General features: G+C 43.4%; 1 protein-coding gene across 1 annotated transcript in view; it reads left to right on the forward strand.

Moving 5' to 3' along the window:
* The window catches only part of UBAP2 (ubiquitin associated protein 2), a 2,620,504-nt gene that overhangs the window by 2,099,923 nt on the left and 503,321 nt on the right, over window positions 1-17,260 (forward strand). The window contains exon 16 of the mRNA XM_044087268.1: window positions 8,935-9,026. Within this exon, the coding sequence (XP_043943203.1) occupies window positions 8,935-9,026 (92 nt within the window). The remainder of the gene's footprint in view (window positions 1-8,934; window positions 9,027-17,260) is intronic.

Consider the following 17,260-nt stretch of genomic DNA (forward strand, 5'->3'; position numbering starts at 1 on the left):
TTTTTTGAAAGGGAAAAAGGAAAAAGAGAAGGCCTTCTCAGATGTTCTCTTTGTAGTAGGTAGAATGAGCTAATGACACTAGACTGCGAGGAGTGTCCCAGATCAGATTTACAATAGGGGTGGGCAACTGCAAAGCCACCAAGTATAACAAGACATGAACAGGGAGTTTTTAAACAGGTAAAGGAACAAAGAGACTCTACCGAATGCCTTTAACTGCAAACAAATTATTTACCTGTCCAGATACTAAAGCTATTAGCCTACAGAGAGTAAACACTACAGAAAGCCACAAAATGAAAGTTTTTAAACAGATAAAGGAGCAAAGCAACTACAGAATGCTTTTAACTGCAAACAAATCAAGTTACCCGTGCAGATTAGTTAATTGCAATAAAATACACTAAAACCTATGCAGCAGGCAATAAAACGTGCTGTATATAAATTGCTAGAAACAATAATCAGTATAAGTAATCCAGAAAAACAGGATACTTGTATATCTCAGCTCTGAGTTGTAGTCAGTGCCCCTCCTCCTGGTCTGCCATCCAGATTCTCAGATCCGCAGGCAAAGTGCTGAGGGCTTGAGCCCTCACCAAAAGGTCTGTCAGCCTTTCAGAAGTGGTGACCTGACACCTACTTACCCACCTATGAAAATAAGTGCTTAATGCAGCAATATAATTACGCAAACTTTCGTCTCCCTCGTGTCTGTGCTCATGAAACTTTCTGTAAGCTTCAGGTGTTATATTAAAACTTTCCAGTAAATATTGTTCATCTTTATCATAGTTTAAACAATCCATATCAGACAATTTAGAAAGAGCAGTTACAGCTTTACCGTGGATTAAGGGGTGCTGGAACCATACCCAGAGCCCTTGGTCAGCGTTGTACTATTTACATACGTTCTCAAGTACATTAATAAAACTATCAAAATTTGTCACTGTGTAAACTGTGGAAGAATTTTACTGACCTTTATTGCTTCCTCATTACCTCCATGACTCTGACGAAGAGTCAGCATTTCCCTCTCATGTTGACGCTGCTTCCCATTTTCTTGAGTCGTCAAATGCCATAGTCCATAATTTTTTTCAACCACCAAATGCTGCAGTCGCTCTGCTGATTCTAATTCCAAACATTTGGCCTCCAGTTCATGTCTCTCTAACTCCAGATGGGTTTGTAAGTCCTCAGAGGAAAAGGTGACCTGTCCTGTTTCTGAGGGCTGCAAATCCCCATCACCAGACCGGTTATCCTCCTGGTTGTTGGTCTGGGCTACAGCTGCAACCAAGTCTGAAATTTCCTCTTTAGTCAGGTTGGTATGCATCAGTCCTTTGACTTTGCACACCTTGGCCAACTGGTTCTTTAATCACAAACAAAAACCAAACCAAATGAATAAAAAAACAAAGCTGAACAGACCGAAAAAGCTGTTTTTATCTGTGCTCCAAATAGAAGTCAAATCTGGTAACTTGGCTTTTCATCTTCAAAGGGTTGTCATCTTGCCATAATCCTCCACTGACATCTTTCCCTGTTTTCCTAAGCTAACAAAAAGTAAAACTGTTGTGTAAATGAAACTCTATATATTTACCTTCTGGCTGCTGAGAGTACATACCTTTCAGCGACAACTGCATACAAGCTACTGAAATTCAGTTAATATCCTACCACTGCTCAGCAGTATGCGACATCCCTCCTCTGGGCCAGTGATCAAGGAGTTGGTCCTCACCACGGTCACCAGTGAGGGGCATTCACTTGGAACAGAAATGGATACAGAGCATTTCCAGATGCAGCTTTCTGCACCAAGCACAATGTCACTTAATAGCACACAGGGAACACGCTTACTTTGAGGCAGGGTTTCCTCTCTCCCTCATCAGGCCCCAGGTAAGAGTCCACACTGGCCACGGCTTTAGAGTTGAGTCCTCAGCCGAGTGTTCCAAACCAAGGCCCTCTACCACCTTCTCTGTGAAACCAGTGCTCTGTGTCCGTGCTTCTGATACACACAGGCTGGCACAGATTTACCAGCTATGCCTCCTCTGCCCAGACTATAAGATAGATAATGGCACTAGAACACTCCAAAGCCACATGTTCTAAGGCCGTTACAAAGGTACTCAATTATACTGAGTAAAATTAATACCAATACAAATGATAGTGGTTCACCAATGCAGCAAGGCTTTCAGTAGCAGCCAAAGTGTTACCAAGTAAATACTAGTACTCTCAAAGGTTAAACTGTTCTCTAAAAGACCAGCCACAATGAAAAGTTTAAATATATTTAATAGTAAATAAAAACATGAAAATACTATTTGTGTACTGTAAACACCAGAGTTTTAATCGCAGGAAATATTCAAAATAACACAGATGGAAAGGTTCACACAGATGCAGAAAAAACAATGCTTAACTAATCTCACTATATTTTTCTAACTTATCTAAAGAATTACTGTGCCCTAGTTTACTTAGTAGAGCAAGGCAAAATGATGCAGGTGAGTGGTCCTTCTTTGTCAGGTTTCCAAAACAGACTGCACTGAGAAATTTGTCTCATCTAGTATTAAAACATCATTTCAGTGTTGGATTACAGAATGATATCACATACATCTGGTCATCTGACTCTGGTTCCCACACTACCCTTTTACTAGAAAGTGAGCCAGAATCCTGCATGTGTGTGTTACTATGGGCGCACACACAGCTTTGCTAATTTGCTAAGATGTGTTACATCATCTGGAAGCTATAAAACCATTTCAAAATCTTCCACCTTTCCAGGGTAACAATTAGTTCACACCTAAGGACAATACATTAGGATTCCTAGCCCTGGTTTTCACAGACTTTTGTCTTTGGCTGCAATCAGAACTGTAAGAATACAGTCTTTATGGCCTAAATCAGCTAATTTAATTTGACTATTTTTCAAAGTTAGCTGGACTGAGATTAACCTCTTCTTTTCCAGTATTCTGTGTTACAGTATATTCATTTCAAGAGTTAAAATACAGTCTGACATACAGGTGTATTTCTTTTGTGTCCAGCAGGACCCACTGTTGATACATTTTTAACACAAGCAGCTTTACAAATACATTTACAACACAAGCACCTGTACAAATCAGTTTGATATACAAATGATGTACAGTTCTTTACAAAACTCAATCTAGCTGCTCTGGTATGTTACACATCCACTGCCCTACTTTTCCTGGCATAGCTGGCAATACCTCAAATCATCACACTATACATTGAGTAACAGATTGAAAAGACAATCTGATATGAAAGTTTTGTACTTACCATAGTGATAAATCTGTTTGCTTCCATTTTTCTTCACCTACCTTCCCACCATTCCTCCTCTTATTTCCTGTTATTGGCAGGAAAACTAGCTCATGCTCTGCACAAGGATAATGTGTAGGAGGGGGAAACCTGAGCACTAGATCCAAAACTTAGAAGTGGCTAATGCCTGGACTAAGGTAGGCTCCCAAGAACCATGCATTGAGGAAGGATGGCAAGAGACTATTCAGACCATTGTTATGCAAAGTACATAACTTGCTTTTTTGGTGCCCGTGTATCTGTTTTTATATGACATGATTTTGAAACCTGCAGGTGCCTGGAAGAAGATTCCATGAACACACATTTTTTTTTAACCCTAGCTTAGAACTTGCTGTGATTTCTTTGACAAGGTGTTTACAGCAAATGGTTTTAAGTTGACTTGCCCTACTCCTGACAAAGACGGAAAAGCTTTTGATAGGCTTGGGGTCTTCCACCTTAGCTTTCAGGGTAGTGACTTGTCAGGTTCACATTTTGTTTATGCTGGTTTCCTTTGACAGTATTACAAAGTTGGTTGCTGACCTTCCTTCAGAAGCTTAAGACATCTGAGTTTTGTTGCCTTCTTTCCCAGGTAACCAAAAATGCACTAAAATGTTCTTCTGCTATTGCTGATGTGATTTCTGGAGCAGCTGCCACTGGGTGAGTGGTGAGTAAATTTGCTTTTACCAGAGGATATCACAGCTGAGCTTGAGTGCTTGCCTGGATAAAGAGGCGTTATTTGGCCCTTCCTCTGTTGAGGTCCTTGCAAGTTTTGATGAAGGGGCTTACACTGTTCAACCATCTATGTTAAAATACAGCAGCCACTCTTCTTTCAGTTCACATTCCTTATAGGGGAAGAAAGCAGAATATGTCATCCTAGCAAAGCACAGGTAAACAGAATTTCTTAAAGCAATGTCAGGGACGTTCAGAAAGTGAGGGAGGATCCTCCCAAAAACTAAGGACACATTTAAAGCAAACTTTATGCTCTGTCGTGTCTCCCACTCCCACCTTGACATTCCAGTAAAGCTTTCCAAAATATATGTCTTTACTTCCCTCTGTAGCACTAGTAACTTTAGACTGTTGGGGTTTGAGAGTTATTCAGAGAGGCTACAACTGGCAAGTGGAATTCCTCTGCACCAGTCCTGTTAAACCTCCCTGTTTTTTCTATATCACGAGGTTATAGAAGCTGCTACTGTAGAACAAGTAGGAAAATGGAACTAGAATGATTATTTAATTGAACCAAAGAAACAGGGTACGTGGAGACCTGTCTTAGACCTTTCTTTTCTAAACCTTCACATCAAAATCCCAAATTTGAAATGTTGTCTCTATTAGGTTCATAGGTTCATGCTAGGCTATCTGCCCTAGGGCATTTATAAGCCTAGCCAGAATGTGTTTTGCTTTCGCCACCCATTTTAAATTTATTTTGCTATGCCCTTTTTCGAGGTTAGTATACTGTGCCTATGTCTAACAGTGACACAGAAGTGATACCCGGGGTAAACCTACGATCTCCCATCCACTCATCAAGATTCCTCTTGAAGAGAGTCAATGAGGCACTCTGCCTAACCTGGACTGGGATTTTATTCCAGAGTGAAGGGAGCCTCTGGGTTATGAATCTGTCCCTCCAGCATGTCCTATTTATTTCAGTGCTGAGGTTCAAGTCTCTCAAGCGCGTAGCTCGATGGGATTTAGATTTTCTGAGTTGCAGCATGTCCACTAATTCCGGGTTGGACATGGCTTTATACGTCAGGCACAGATCGCCTCTGAGCAGGCGGTATGCCACTGAGTAGAGCTGGAGTTTCTTTAACCGGGCAGCACATGGCATCTGTTTGAGCCCTTTGATCCTCTTGGTGAGGTACTTTTGGGGTCTTTCCAGTTGCTGCAGGTGTCTGGTAAGGTACATCCCAAAAGGGGCATTGTACTCAATTATGGGCCTGATGAGGGATGAGTAAAGAGGCACGATGACCTCCCCTGATCTAGATGTGAATCCCTTCATGATTAGGTGGGCTATATAAAATGTTTTTCTAACCACTTTGGACACGTGGTTGTCAAATGAGAGATTGCTATCAACTTGGGTCCCCAGGTCCCTAATTACTTCTTCTGTACTTAATGGATTACCACCTATGTGGTAATTTGTGGGCACTTGTTTTTGCCAAAGGGGATGACTATACACTTTTTGGCATTTAGCTTGAGGCCATGGCTCTGGCACCAGTTGTCTGTTTCTATGAGGCCCTTTTGGAGGATGCTTGTGTCGGCTGGAGAGTCGATTATGGCGCCCAGTTTGCAGTTATCTGCGAACTTGGTCAGCCACAGTCCTTCCGTGTTTGCCTGTACCGCCAAGAAATATATACCGAACAAGAGAGGTCCCAGGACTGAGCCTTGTGGGACACCACTTGTAACTGGTTTGGAGTCTGACATGGCTCCAGCAATTCTAACCATGTGGGTTCTGTCCTTGAGCCAGTTTGCAACCCATCTAGTGACATAGGGGTTTATATTTAAGCTGGTGAGCTTATCTATAATACACGAGTGGGGTATTTTATCGAAGGCTTTTGCGAGGTCCAGGTAGGCTGTGTGGACCGCCTTCCCTTCGTCAATGGCCTTGGTGACTGTTTCAAAGAAATCAACTAGGTTTAAGAGGCAGGATCTGTCCTTAACAAAGCCGAACTGGGTAGGATACAGTGTCTGTAGGTCCCCAATATCTTTATTTATAAGGTCCATGATGATCCTTTCCATAGCTTTGCAGACCAAGCTAGTCAGGCTTATGGGGCGATAGTTTCCAGGATCCGTTGTGGCACCACCTTTATGGAGAGGGACCACTGTTGCTGTACGCCACTCTTTGTGTACATATCCTGTAGTAAGGCTGAGATTGAACAGTAGTTTTATGTTTGGGTTTAGCTCTTCTTGATGCTGTGTTTTTTGCTTTGGAGAAGGCGGCTCCCACCTGAGCATCTGAGATGTCATGGGGGCAGCACTCTGCTGGGCTAGATATTTGCCATTTTGGTGGGGGGGGGAGAAGTTTGTGCTGAACCTGTCAGCTAGGATGTTGGCCATGTCTGTGGGATCAGTGTATTTTTTGTCATTTTGGACTAATTCTGAGCATATCTGGGAATTACCACCCAGGTTCCTAACATAACTAAAGAAAGCCGTGTGATTATCCTTAGTGTCCTGTGCAATTTTTCTCTCAAAGCTGGCCTTTGACTATTTTATGAGTGCCCTTAGTTTTTTGCTAATACTGATCAGTGATGCCTTCCCTTTTTGGGATTTTGTTCTATCATGTAGTAGCTTCCTCCTTCTATTGTATAGTTTGTTTATGGCTGGGGTCCACCAGACAGGTCGTCTGCCTTTGGAGGATTGGGTCTTGGTTTTATCTGGGATTGCATGATCCATGCATTCCTGAAGGTGTTCATAGAATGCATTTATAAAGGATTGTGCGGTCTGGGCCGTATTTTCCACAGGCCCGGAGGCTTTGAAGGATTCCACCTCGGTTTTGAGGAGTGTGAAATTTGCTTTAGAGAAGTTTTTCACTGTGGTTTTCTGGGCAGGGGGTGTGGTCGGGATGTGAATATCCAGTGAGATCAGTTTATGGCCTGATCTTACCAGTGAGGGATACACTTCTAGTCTGGAGCATAGAGTCCCCATGTTGGTGATGATCAGGTCCAGTATGGTTTCCCCTCTTGTGAGAGTGGTAACAAGTTGTTCCATAGCATTTAAGTTTATGAATTCTAGGAACCTTTGGGCAAGGGTGTTGGAGCTAGAGTAATGCTCCCAATCTATGTTTGGGTAGTTGAAGTCGCCCAATATAATGGTGTTCGGAGTGACCTTCATATTTTCCAGTGTTCTCAGGAAGGCCGAGTGGGGTTCCTGGGTTTGGGAGGGTGGTCTGTAGCAGGCTATAAACTGGAAGTCAGTTTTACCCACTGTTAGTTGCACATGGATAGTCTCTGATGCTTCGTGCTTTGCCACCAACCTGGAGGTGTGGGTATCTTTGATGAATATTGATACTCCCCCTCCTTTTGTGGTTCGGTCCAAGTTTTGGGGCCGAAAAGCATGGTATGCGGTATAACCTGGTAGTGCTGGGGTGCTCTCGGGAGTCCTGAACCAGGTTTCTGTTACTGCACAGATATCGATGTTCTCCATGCTAAGGAGAGTTTTGAGTGCATGAATGTTGAGGTTTAGACTCCTGGCGTTGAGTAGCATTACTCTTAGTTTCTTATCCCTTGTGATACCTATGGAGGTGGGTTTGTCTTCTGAGCCTTGCCTAAAAAAAGCACTATGGGGGTAGCTAGAGCCTTTGCCAATATCCGAAAGACCAGGGGTGACAGGTGCAAGCCGTCCCTAGCAAAGCATCGTGGCTTGTCGTGCATATCATCCCAAGCTGACAGGCATTGGATCCCCTTTGAATGACACCAATACTTAAGCCAATTGTTGAAATTGATCATCTTGTCTTCATATTGTGGCATCATTCTTGGTGAGGGTAAGATGCTACTCAAGGTCAGGGTCATACCAGCCTGGGCTACATGCTCAGAGAGCTCCTCTGTCTCTTTTCATGTAGTCCAGGGAGGTACGTCTCAGGTCATTCACACCAGCATGGACAATGACCGAGTCATATTTGTACTTGCCTTGGAGTGACCCGAGTGCTTGTGGTATGTGGCGGATCCTAGCGCCAGACAGGCTGCTCACCGTGACCTTCTTGTTCAGCCTGGTGAGCGGGACGTCAGTGTGCCTGACGATAGTCACCTATTACAAGTGTATCAGGTGTTTTGGCAGGTTTTAAAAATTCCCTACAGAATTATTTGGAAGTGATTGAGCAAGTGGTAGTGACTGAGGAAATGATCATTTCAGGATTGTAATGGTCTTGAAATAGTCTGGTCTTACTAAGTTTAAAGCTGATAGTGTCCAAAAAAGCAATTACTAGAAAATGGAAATCAAAATCTCAACAAACTGTATTGGATGCATTTAATGCTGTAAAGGACATCAACTGGTGGTGTGATATGTAGAAAATGAATGGATCATGTTGCAGTGGAAAGGTTGGCATAATTGTTGGTGTTTATCTCCAAAACACAAGATAGGTTTGATTATCACCTTTTGAAAGGAAATTTGCTAGGCTTAAAATGATCCTCAAGGCATCTAGCCGTGTGATTCACAGAAAAAAATGGAATTTGAGCAATACATGTAGAAAGAGAAGAAAGGGAAAGTAGGAATTAAGCCATTGAGTAATATAGTGAATTGTATTATATATGTGTATTGTACAATTTGACTGCAGTGGATGCTGTTTGTTTTCTGTTACATTAACTCAAGATACAGTGTAAATGTTATGAGAAAAAAAGTGTTCATTATATTTTCTTTAGTCAGGTGCTGCATTAGCTTCTTCCTGAAGGTATATTTCTTGACATGCTGATTGTAAGAACTTTGTAGTCTCCATCTAATTAATAAAAACATATTAGGTACTTTCACATTTTTGGTAGCATGTTGAGACTCCTGTAGTAGTTGCTCAGTGACATTCTTCAGGGCAAAATTAAAGCCGATAGGAAATGGTATTAAATTTGGGCAATTTGGATTATAGGCCTGGTAGCTGGTCACCTTAAGATATCATGCCTGTAAGTGAATTAATTAATGCAGTACTGGTGGAGTTGAGAATAGATTACAACTTGAAGCAGTCATCAGACTAAAGTCTTTACTTTGTTTGCACAGGAAAAGCTCCCCCCAATCTTCCTCAAGGAGTGCCACAGCTGCTACACAACCAGTATATTGTGGGGCCAGGAGGGATTCTTTCAGCTTATCCTGTAAGTATGATTACTTGTATGTATTGGGCCGACTTAAAACTGTTGGAAGTAACATATTGAAAACCATATTTTTTATCCTTTGTGGAAGGAAGCTGAGTTTAGTTAATGGTTGTAAGAACTGATAGGACTGTAGAATACTGGAAATAACTGGAAGAAACTGGAATGAATGTGTGTATCTTTTAATTACCTGGAGCTGAGCTGGACAGATGCTAGTCTCTCCTTTATATGCCAAATCTTCTTGTACCTTTCAGAATAAGTCTAGGTACACTGTAGTTTAGTTTACATAAAAATGTCTTATGTACAGTGGAGGTAGATGTCAGTAATCTCCAAATCATATCTTACTGTCTCCAATAACAGTGCTGACAAACTGAACCAGACTGAATAATAGTGTCCATACTGTCAGTAAATTCTGTACTCAAAATGTCCAGTCTTAATGTCTCCAATAACAATGCTCATAGACTGAATTATAATGTCCATAGTTTCTGCTCTCATTATACTCAGAATGATTTATTTTCTCCTGAATAATATAATTAATATTCTGGAATGCTGGATATTTGAACGGACTTCTGCAATGACTTTCAGTTGTCTGTACTAGACTTCTGTGGACTGTACAGCAATGACTTTTTGCTTATCACTCCGAACGAACTGATGCACTTCTGTCTGAAGTATCTCTCCTAATAATAGCAAAATATTGTTAATTTCTACACACCTCTTTAACCTTGGATAATGATGTCAGTCTTCATTCATTTTTGACAGATTGGTTCGGTTGCGTCCTCTCGGAACCAACTCTGCCGATGTTCTTCGTGTTTCACTGTTGCAGTCATTACATTTGGGTTATCCTGCCAGGGGTAGCCCTCACTCGGCCCGAATACCAGAGGCTTAGTATTTCTGCGTCTGTTGCTGTCTCTCCAGGACTGATGTCAGGCCATCAGTCATATAAAATCAGGCAGCCAATGCCATTACATCAGTCTTTCTTGCCGAGGAGCCCAAAGCAGTTTGCATGAGTGCCGGTTGGCTGCTACCTGAGTTTTCGTTCATGAATTGAAGTTGAAGTCTTCTAAAGCTAAGTAACCCATTGGGGATCTTTTTTTCTATCCTTTTTTCTTGCTCTAACCAATGTCAGAAAAAGTTAATTGTCTCGCCTGTGGAAAGCAAATACCACACTGAGACTTCCATCCTTACTGTGTCACCTGTTTAGGTCCAGACCACGATGTCCCTCGCTGTCGCTTTTGTGCTTTGTTCAACGCCAGAACTATATGTCGTCAGGCCCTTATTGTAGCTAGATATTTTCACTCGCAGTCCTTGAATTTCCGATATGGCTTTGATAAGCCATCCGACTACCGATCTTCCGAACAATCATAAGGAATAAAGACAGACTCAGACCACACAGGTCCAAAACTTCTGACAAAGCTTCCATTAAGCTAGTCTTTAGTTCTCCGGTCCTCAGTGAAGTTTTTTCACAGCCCCGGATCCTCGCTTCTGTGTATTCGCAGGCCACTACCGAGACCCTTTCGAAGTCTGGTATGCCGCGAGACTCTTCGACTAAGGATTCTGCAGATGTCTCTACCTTGGATGGGTCCTGAGCCGCTGAGCAGGCATCAGCTTCTGAGGAAGTACTTCGCACTACCGATACTAGACACAAACCTACGACTTCTTTTGTGTCTTTAGTTCTTTTTAAAACTAGTTTCTAAGGTCCAGGGTATGAACTACACCCAAAAAAACGACCCAAGCTCAGGCACCTGCTTCCTTGCCGCAATCTCAAATTCTTAAAATGGCGGAAGACCTTAGTATGCTTATTAGGGGAAGCCAGGCTACCCCTGCCAAATGAGAGAGAAACCTGTCTCCAGTAGTTTTATCTGAACAGGAGTCCGATGACTCTGATGCTTCTGAATATGAAGACATGCAACCCATCTCTGCTTATGACGATTCTGATGCAGAGGAATCCATTTGTTCTGCCTCTCCACCTGAGGATTTTTCATTTGGTGAAACCCTTCATACTTGAATGGAGCATTTCCAATGGGAATGTCAGGACTGTTCTCAGTCAAAAAAGCGACTCAGGGAATTCTTAGATTTACCACAGCACAGACCTTTGGCCTTTTTTTCCTTTCCTGGATGTTGATAGCTGTATGGAATCCAGTTTGACTCCTGACGCCCTTTCTCCTGCTCCCAGGAAACCGGACAGGTACTACAGAGTCCCTGACTCTCACAAATTCCTTTTCAAAAATCCTACTGCTGACCCAGAGGTCATCTCTTTAAGACCTAAAGGAATTAAAGCAACCTCAGCTAAGAATCCCACCCCCTCAGACAGGGATTTCCGAGCTTTAGACAGATGGAGTAAAAAAGTATACACACCTGCTACTCTTGCTATTATAGCACTAAGTTGTCAGTTCCACATGCTGAAATATCAGCAGCATACCATGGAACTCCTCAAACAAAAAATATTGTCCTTTCCTGCTTGTGCAGAAAATAAAGAATTAGAAGAGCTTATGCATTCTGCAAGCCAAGTTACTAAGCACACCTTGCAATGTGTCTTTGACGCCCTAGAAGCTTCTTGCAGGGCAGCAGTCACTGGTTCTGTCTGGATTCAGAGACCATTTCCCAAGGACCAAAAGGTATTAAGGCTACTGCTGCCAAAAATCCTACTCCTTCTGATAGAGATTCTAGAGCCTTAGACAAATGGTGTGGGAAGGTTTACACTTCTTCTACTTTGGCCATTAGGGCTTTAAATCACCAGTTTCATATGTTAAAGTATCAATAGCATGTTATGGGGCTACCTAAACAGAAAATTATGTTGATTGCTGACTGTACTGAACACACAAAATTACAGGATTTAATGCATTCTGCAGATCAAGTTGGTAAACATACTTTGCAATGTGGTTTTGATGCTTTAGAAGCATCTTGCAGATCTGCTGTCACTGGGTCTGTTATTAGAAGGCATGCTTGGCTTAAGGAACAAAACTTGCCATATCATGTAAAAGCTAAATTACTGGATGCTCCCCTAAACAAAGCAGAAGTCCTCCTCAAAAGGATGGAGGAAATAGCTAAATCTATGCAAACTGTTAAAGATTTCCTACAAGTGCAGCCTCCCAGATTCAGTAGGCATTGGCCTTGCAAGAGCTGGTCCTTTCCAGTCCCTTCTAGGCCTTCTCAGTCCAAACCCAGGAACAGCAGACCACCTAGGCTATAGTCGCAGGCTATGCACAGGCCTAAACTGTGGGGGGCTCCCACTTCTGAAGCAGGGAGTAGTAAGCCACTCCCCTACAGAAAAATGGCGCAGTGATTTAACCCTTCCAAGCCCTGCTCAACTACCTGCTCCCTTAGGAGGAAAGCACGCCCTGTATGCACAAAACTGGGATCTCATTACCCCAGGACAAATGGGTTTTGAACATAGTTTCCCAAGGATACAGATTCCACTTCCACACACTACCAACCCCAAATGGCTGGCCAGATCTACCCCCAAACCAATGGGCGGAGGCCCCAACAGCAGGTTCTCTGTCTTCTCAATATCAGGGCTATTCAGCCTGTCGCAGCAGAACAAAGGGGACAAGGTTTTTATTCAAGACTTTTTCTGGTACCCAGAAAAAACAACTGGCGTCCCATCTTGGACCTCTCTATTCTCAACACCTTTATGGTAGTTCTAAAATTCAGAATGCTAACTCTGCAACAGCTTCTTCCTATGCTAGCCAAGGATGCCTGGCTGGTTTTCTGAGGAAGCTTGCTTATGGTAGCAAACGAAAAGCGCTTCAAATTCATTAAAATGTTTTCACTAGCTTGTTGGATTCAGTGTTATTGACTGCTTACTGCGCCTTTTTTCTTTGTTCGTGGTTATCAGCATTTTGGCAACCCTTGACTTAAAGGAAGCTTACCTCCACGTCCCAATAAGGGAATCTTGCAGGAAATACCTATGCTTCAGGGCAGGCTCCATGCACTGTCAGTTCTCTGCACTTCCCTTTGGCTTATCTACTGCACCCAGGGTATTCAGAAAGTGTCTAGCTCCAGCCATTACATTTTGCAGGCAGAGAAATATTCAGATTTACCCATACTTGGACGATTGTCTTATTCAGGCAGAAAGCCAGGACTTGCTATTAACACCTCTAACCTCTCTGGGGTACACCAGCAATGAAAATAAATCTCACCTAGTACCCTGCCAACAGATTGTATTCCTGGGAGCAAGCTTGAACACAACTTAATGGCATTCCTCACTCTGGAGAAAAAAGTTTATCTGACAAACGATTGGCCACGAAACCCCAGCTATCTGCAAGGAAAATACTGCAAGCCCTGGGGTTCATGGCCTCTTGCATTTTACTAATTCCATATGCAAGACTGCTATGAGGAAACTCCAATGGTATCTAAAAAGCATATGATGTCAACATTCTCAGGACCTGGAAACAATGATTTCCATCATTCCTTGTATGAAGACAGAGTTCCTTTGGTGGACAGAGGCCTGCCACCACCACCACCACCACAAGGGGCTCCCTTTCACTGTACCCCCTGCTGCCCAAACCCTAACAACAGACGCATCAGACTATGCATGGGGAGCTCACATGGTAGGGCAGTGCATTCAGGGCAGATGGAACCCAAGACAGATGCACCTGCATATCAGTCAAAAAGAAATGTTAGCTGTACAGAATGCTGTGACAGCCTTCAAAGACCGAATTCTTCCAGGACAACTATTGGGAAAGACAAGACAACACCACAGTTATGTGGTACATAAGCAAGCAGGGGGGAACCCACTCGTACCCTCTCTGCAGACTAGCCATGGCTCCGTGGAACACAGCCTTGAGCTACCAAGTACCCCTGCAAGCTAAATTCCTGCCAGGCAAACTAAATTCACTGGCAGACGACCTAAGCAGAAATCTCATGGACCCATACGAATGGAAACTAGAACCCAAAATATTCAACCTCTTGAACAAATGGGGGACTCCAAAGGTATACTTGTTTGCCTCCCCTCAAAACTACAGCTTGCACAAATTCTGCACACGAACTCCCCACAGCCAAGCTTGGAGAGTGGATGCCCTGTCCTTCACCTGGGAAAGCCTCTCAGTTCATGTCTCTCCTCGAAGGTCCTACTAAAGATCAAACAGGACAAGCCAAGGACAATACCGATTGTACCAGACTGGCCACGTCAGCACTGGTGTCCCCTCTTGCGCATGACACTGCTACAATCATGGCACCTGCTGCATACCCCTTCCCTGCTGTGCCAGCAGGCGGGCCAGATTCTGCACCCACTGCTTCAAACCCTGAACCTTGCAGCCTGGCTAATTCCTTGAGCCTCTCCCCTAGCATCTTTCAGTAAGCAGGTACTTGATGTCATTCTGGAGGCAAAGAGGCCTAGTACTAGAAAATCTTATGCTGAGAAGTGGAAAAGATACTGTTCCTGGAGCCTAGCTCAGGGGATGGGCACAGGCGGTGCCCAGCTTACCTCATATTCTACAGTACTTAACAGAAATGCTGCACAGGGGCCTGTCCTTGTCAATTAAAATTCATGCCTCTGCCATTTCAGCATGTTATAATACTGAGCCACCCCTCTTCTCTCACCCCTTGCTAAAGCAAATGTTCTTCATGTTTCACTGTTGCAGTCATTACATTTGGGTAATTTGCTGGCAGGTTTGCTCTCAGTTGGCCTGAATAACAAAGTCTTGGGTCCTGCATCGGTTGCTGTCTCCTCTTCCATGACGTCAGGTCGTCAGGGGTATAAAACATGCAGCCAACGCCATTTTAATTTTTAATCAGTCTTTCTTGCTGCGTGGTGCCCGAAGCAGAAGCAGTTCGCAAGTGCCGGTCGGCCAACTCCTTAAATTTTCATTTTCGAGTTTCAGAACCAAAGCCTTCAAACTAAAGCGAAGTACCCCGTTGGGGAAACTTTTTCTTGCTCCTTACCGATGTCAGTAAAAGTTAATTGCATTACTTGTGGGAAGCAAATACCTCATAAGGATTTTCATTTGTAATGTATTCCTTGCCTAGGCCCTGACCACAACGTGCCTTGCTGTTGGTTTTGTGCTAAATTTAACCAACGCACTGTTTTTGCTTCTAAATGTTTTGGTTCAAAATGTAACTACCCTGAAATGTCGTCGGTTAGCAGTCTGACTACTGGAGTTCACAAAAAACGCAAAGAAAGAGACAGACTGTCGAGGTCCAAAACCGACGAAGCTTCTCCTAAGCCATTCGCCGGTTCACCGGTACTCATTGAGGCGCTTTCGCAGCCCCTGATACCCACTACTTTTCAGTCGCAGGCCTCTACCGAGACCCATTCAGAGTCCGGTATGCCGCGAGATTCGCAAAGTATTGTACCCGCGGATGTCTCTCCTTTGGATGGGTCTGGAGCCGCTGAGCAGGCACCGGCTTCTGAGGGTGTTTTCAGGCCTCAACATTTTTATATTAAACCGACGCCATCAACAAAAACATGGTCAAAAGCAACTTCTATGTCTGAAAAACCGACGCATGAGCCACGTGCTCAGGGGCCCCTATGCCTAAAAAACAAATGATCAAAATGGTTGAGGATTTAATTACCTTGATCAGGGGTTCCTAACCCCCCCCCTGCTAAGAGGCCTAGGCAAGGCACTGATTATGAATCTTCAGATCAGGTTTCAATTTCTTCTGATTCCTCTTCTGATCAGGAATTTTCTATTCCACCTTATGAGGATTCTGATGCAGAGGAATCCCCATCCCATCTGCATCTCCTCCTGAGGATTACTCTTTTGGAGAGACTTTGCATACTTTAAGGGAACATTTTCACTGGGAGAGTCAGGACTTCTCTGAATCAAAAAAGAGGCTTAGGGATTTCCTTCTTATTCCTTAGCATAATCCTTTGGTAATACCTCCTGTATTAGACATTGTTGATGTGTTCTCAGAATCAAGCATGGCTCCTGATTCCCTGCCTCTGGCTCCTAGTAAGCCAGACAGATATTACAGGGTTCCTGACTCCCACAAATTTCTTTTCAAAAATCCTGCTGCTGCTGATCCTGAGACTATTTCTCAGGGTCCCAAGGGTATTAAGGCTTCAACAGTCAAAAATATTACCCCTTCTGGTAGAGATTCCAGGGCGCTGGATAGATGGGGTAAAAAGGTTTATACGTCTGCAACCTTGGCAGTCGGGGCTTTAAACTGCCAGTTTCATATGCCAAAATATCAACAGCATGTTATGGGCTTACTGAAACTGAAAATTATGTTGATTTCTGATTGTGTGGAAAGTAGAGTTACAGGATTTATTGCATTCAGCAGAACAGGTTGGAAAGCATGCTTTGCAGTGCGGTTTTGAATCCTTGGAGGCCTCTTGCAGAGCTGCTGTAACTGGATCTGTAATAAGAAGGCATGTTTGGCTCAAGGAGCAAAATCTGCCTGATCATGTTAAAGCTAAATTGTTGGATGCCCATTTACAGCATGGTAGTCTGGTAATAAGGCAGAAGAGGTTTTAAAGAAAATGGAAGACGAAGCTAAATCTATGCAAACTGTAAAAGATTTCATGCAAGTGCAGCCACCCAGGTTCAGTAGGCACTGGCCTACTAAGAATTGGTCCTTTCCTGTGTCCAGCAGAGCCACTCAGGGCAAACCCAGGCACTCAAAAGGCTCCAGATATCAATCACAGGGATCTTACAGGTCAAAAAATGGGGTGCCTCCACCTCTAAATCTGGAGGTGGTAAAGCACAACCCTACAGTAAGCAGTCTCAATGACTTTTCCTCTACCATCTCCAAGCACTTATCTTTTGGCAACCCCCTTGGGGGAAAAACTAGCACTTCATGCTCAACATTGGCAGTTAATTACCCAGGACAAGTGGGTGTTAAACATAGTATCCCAGGGGTACAGATTTAATTTCCATACTTCGCCAATTCCAAACGGATGTCCAGATCTGCCACAAAACCAGTGGGCAGAGGCCCAGAAACAAGTCATGTCCCACATGGATATGGGGGCTATTCAACTGGTACCAGAAAAGGAAAAAGGACAAGGATTTTATTCAAGACTTTTCCTGGTTCCCAGAAAAGACAAATCATGGCATCCAGTACTGGACTTATCGATTCTGAACACGTTCCTGGACATTCCAAAATTCAAAATGCTGACTTTACAACAGCTACTGCCTATGCTAGGCAAGAATGCCTGGTTAGTAACTCTAGACTTAAGAGGCGTACCTGCATATCCCAATAAGGGAATCTTGCAGAAGATAGCTCTACTTCAAAGCAGATTTTTTGCATTACCAATTCTCTGCACTGCCTGGCACCAGTAATTGCATTATGCAGAC

Source organism: Protopterus annectens, chromosome 1.part1, assembly GCF_019279795.1.
Source record: "Protopterus annectens isolate FY-2018-M chromosome 1.part1, PAN1.0, whole genome shotgun sequence".
Classification (NCBI taxonomy): domain Eukaryota; kingdom Metazoa; phylum Chordata; order Ceratodontiformes; family Protopteridae; genus Protopterus; species Protopterus annectens.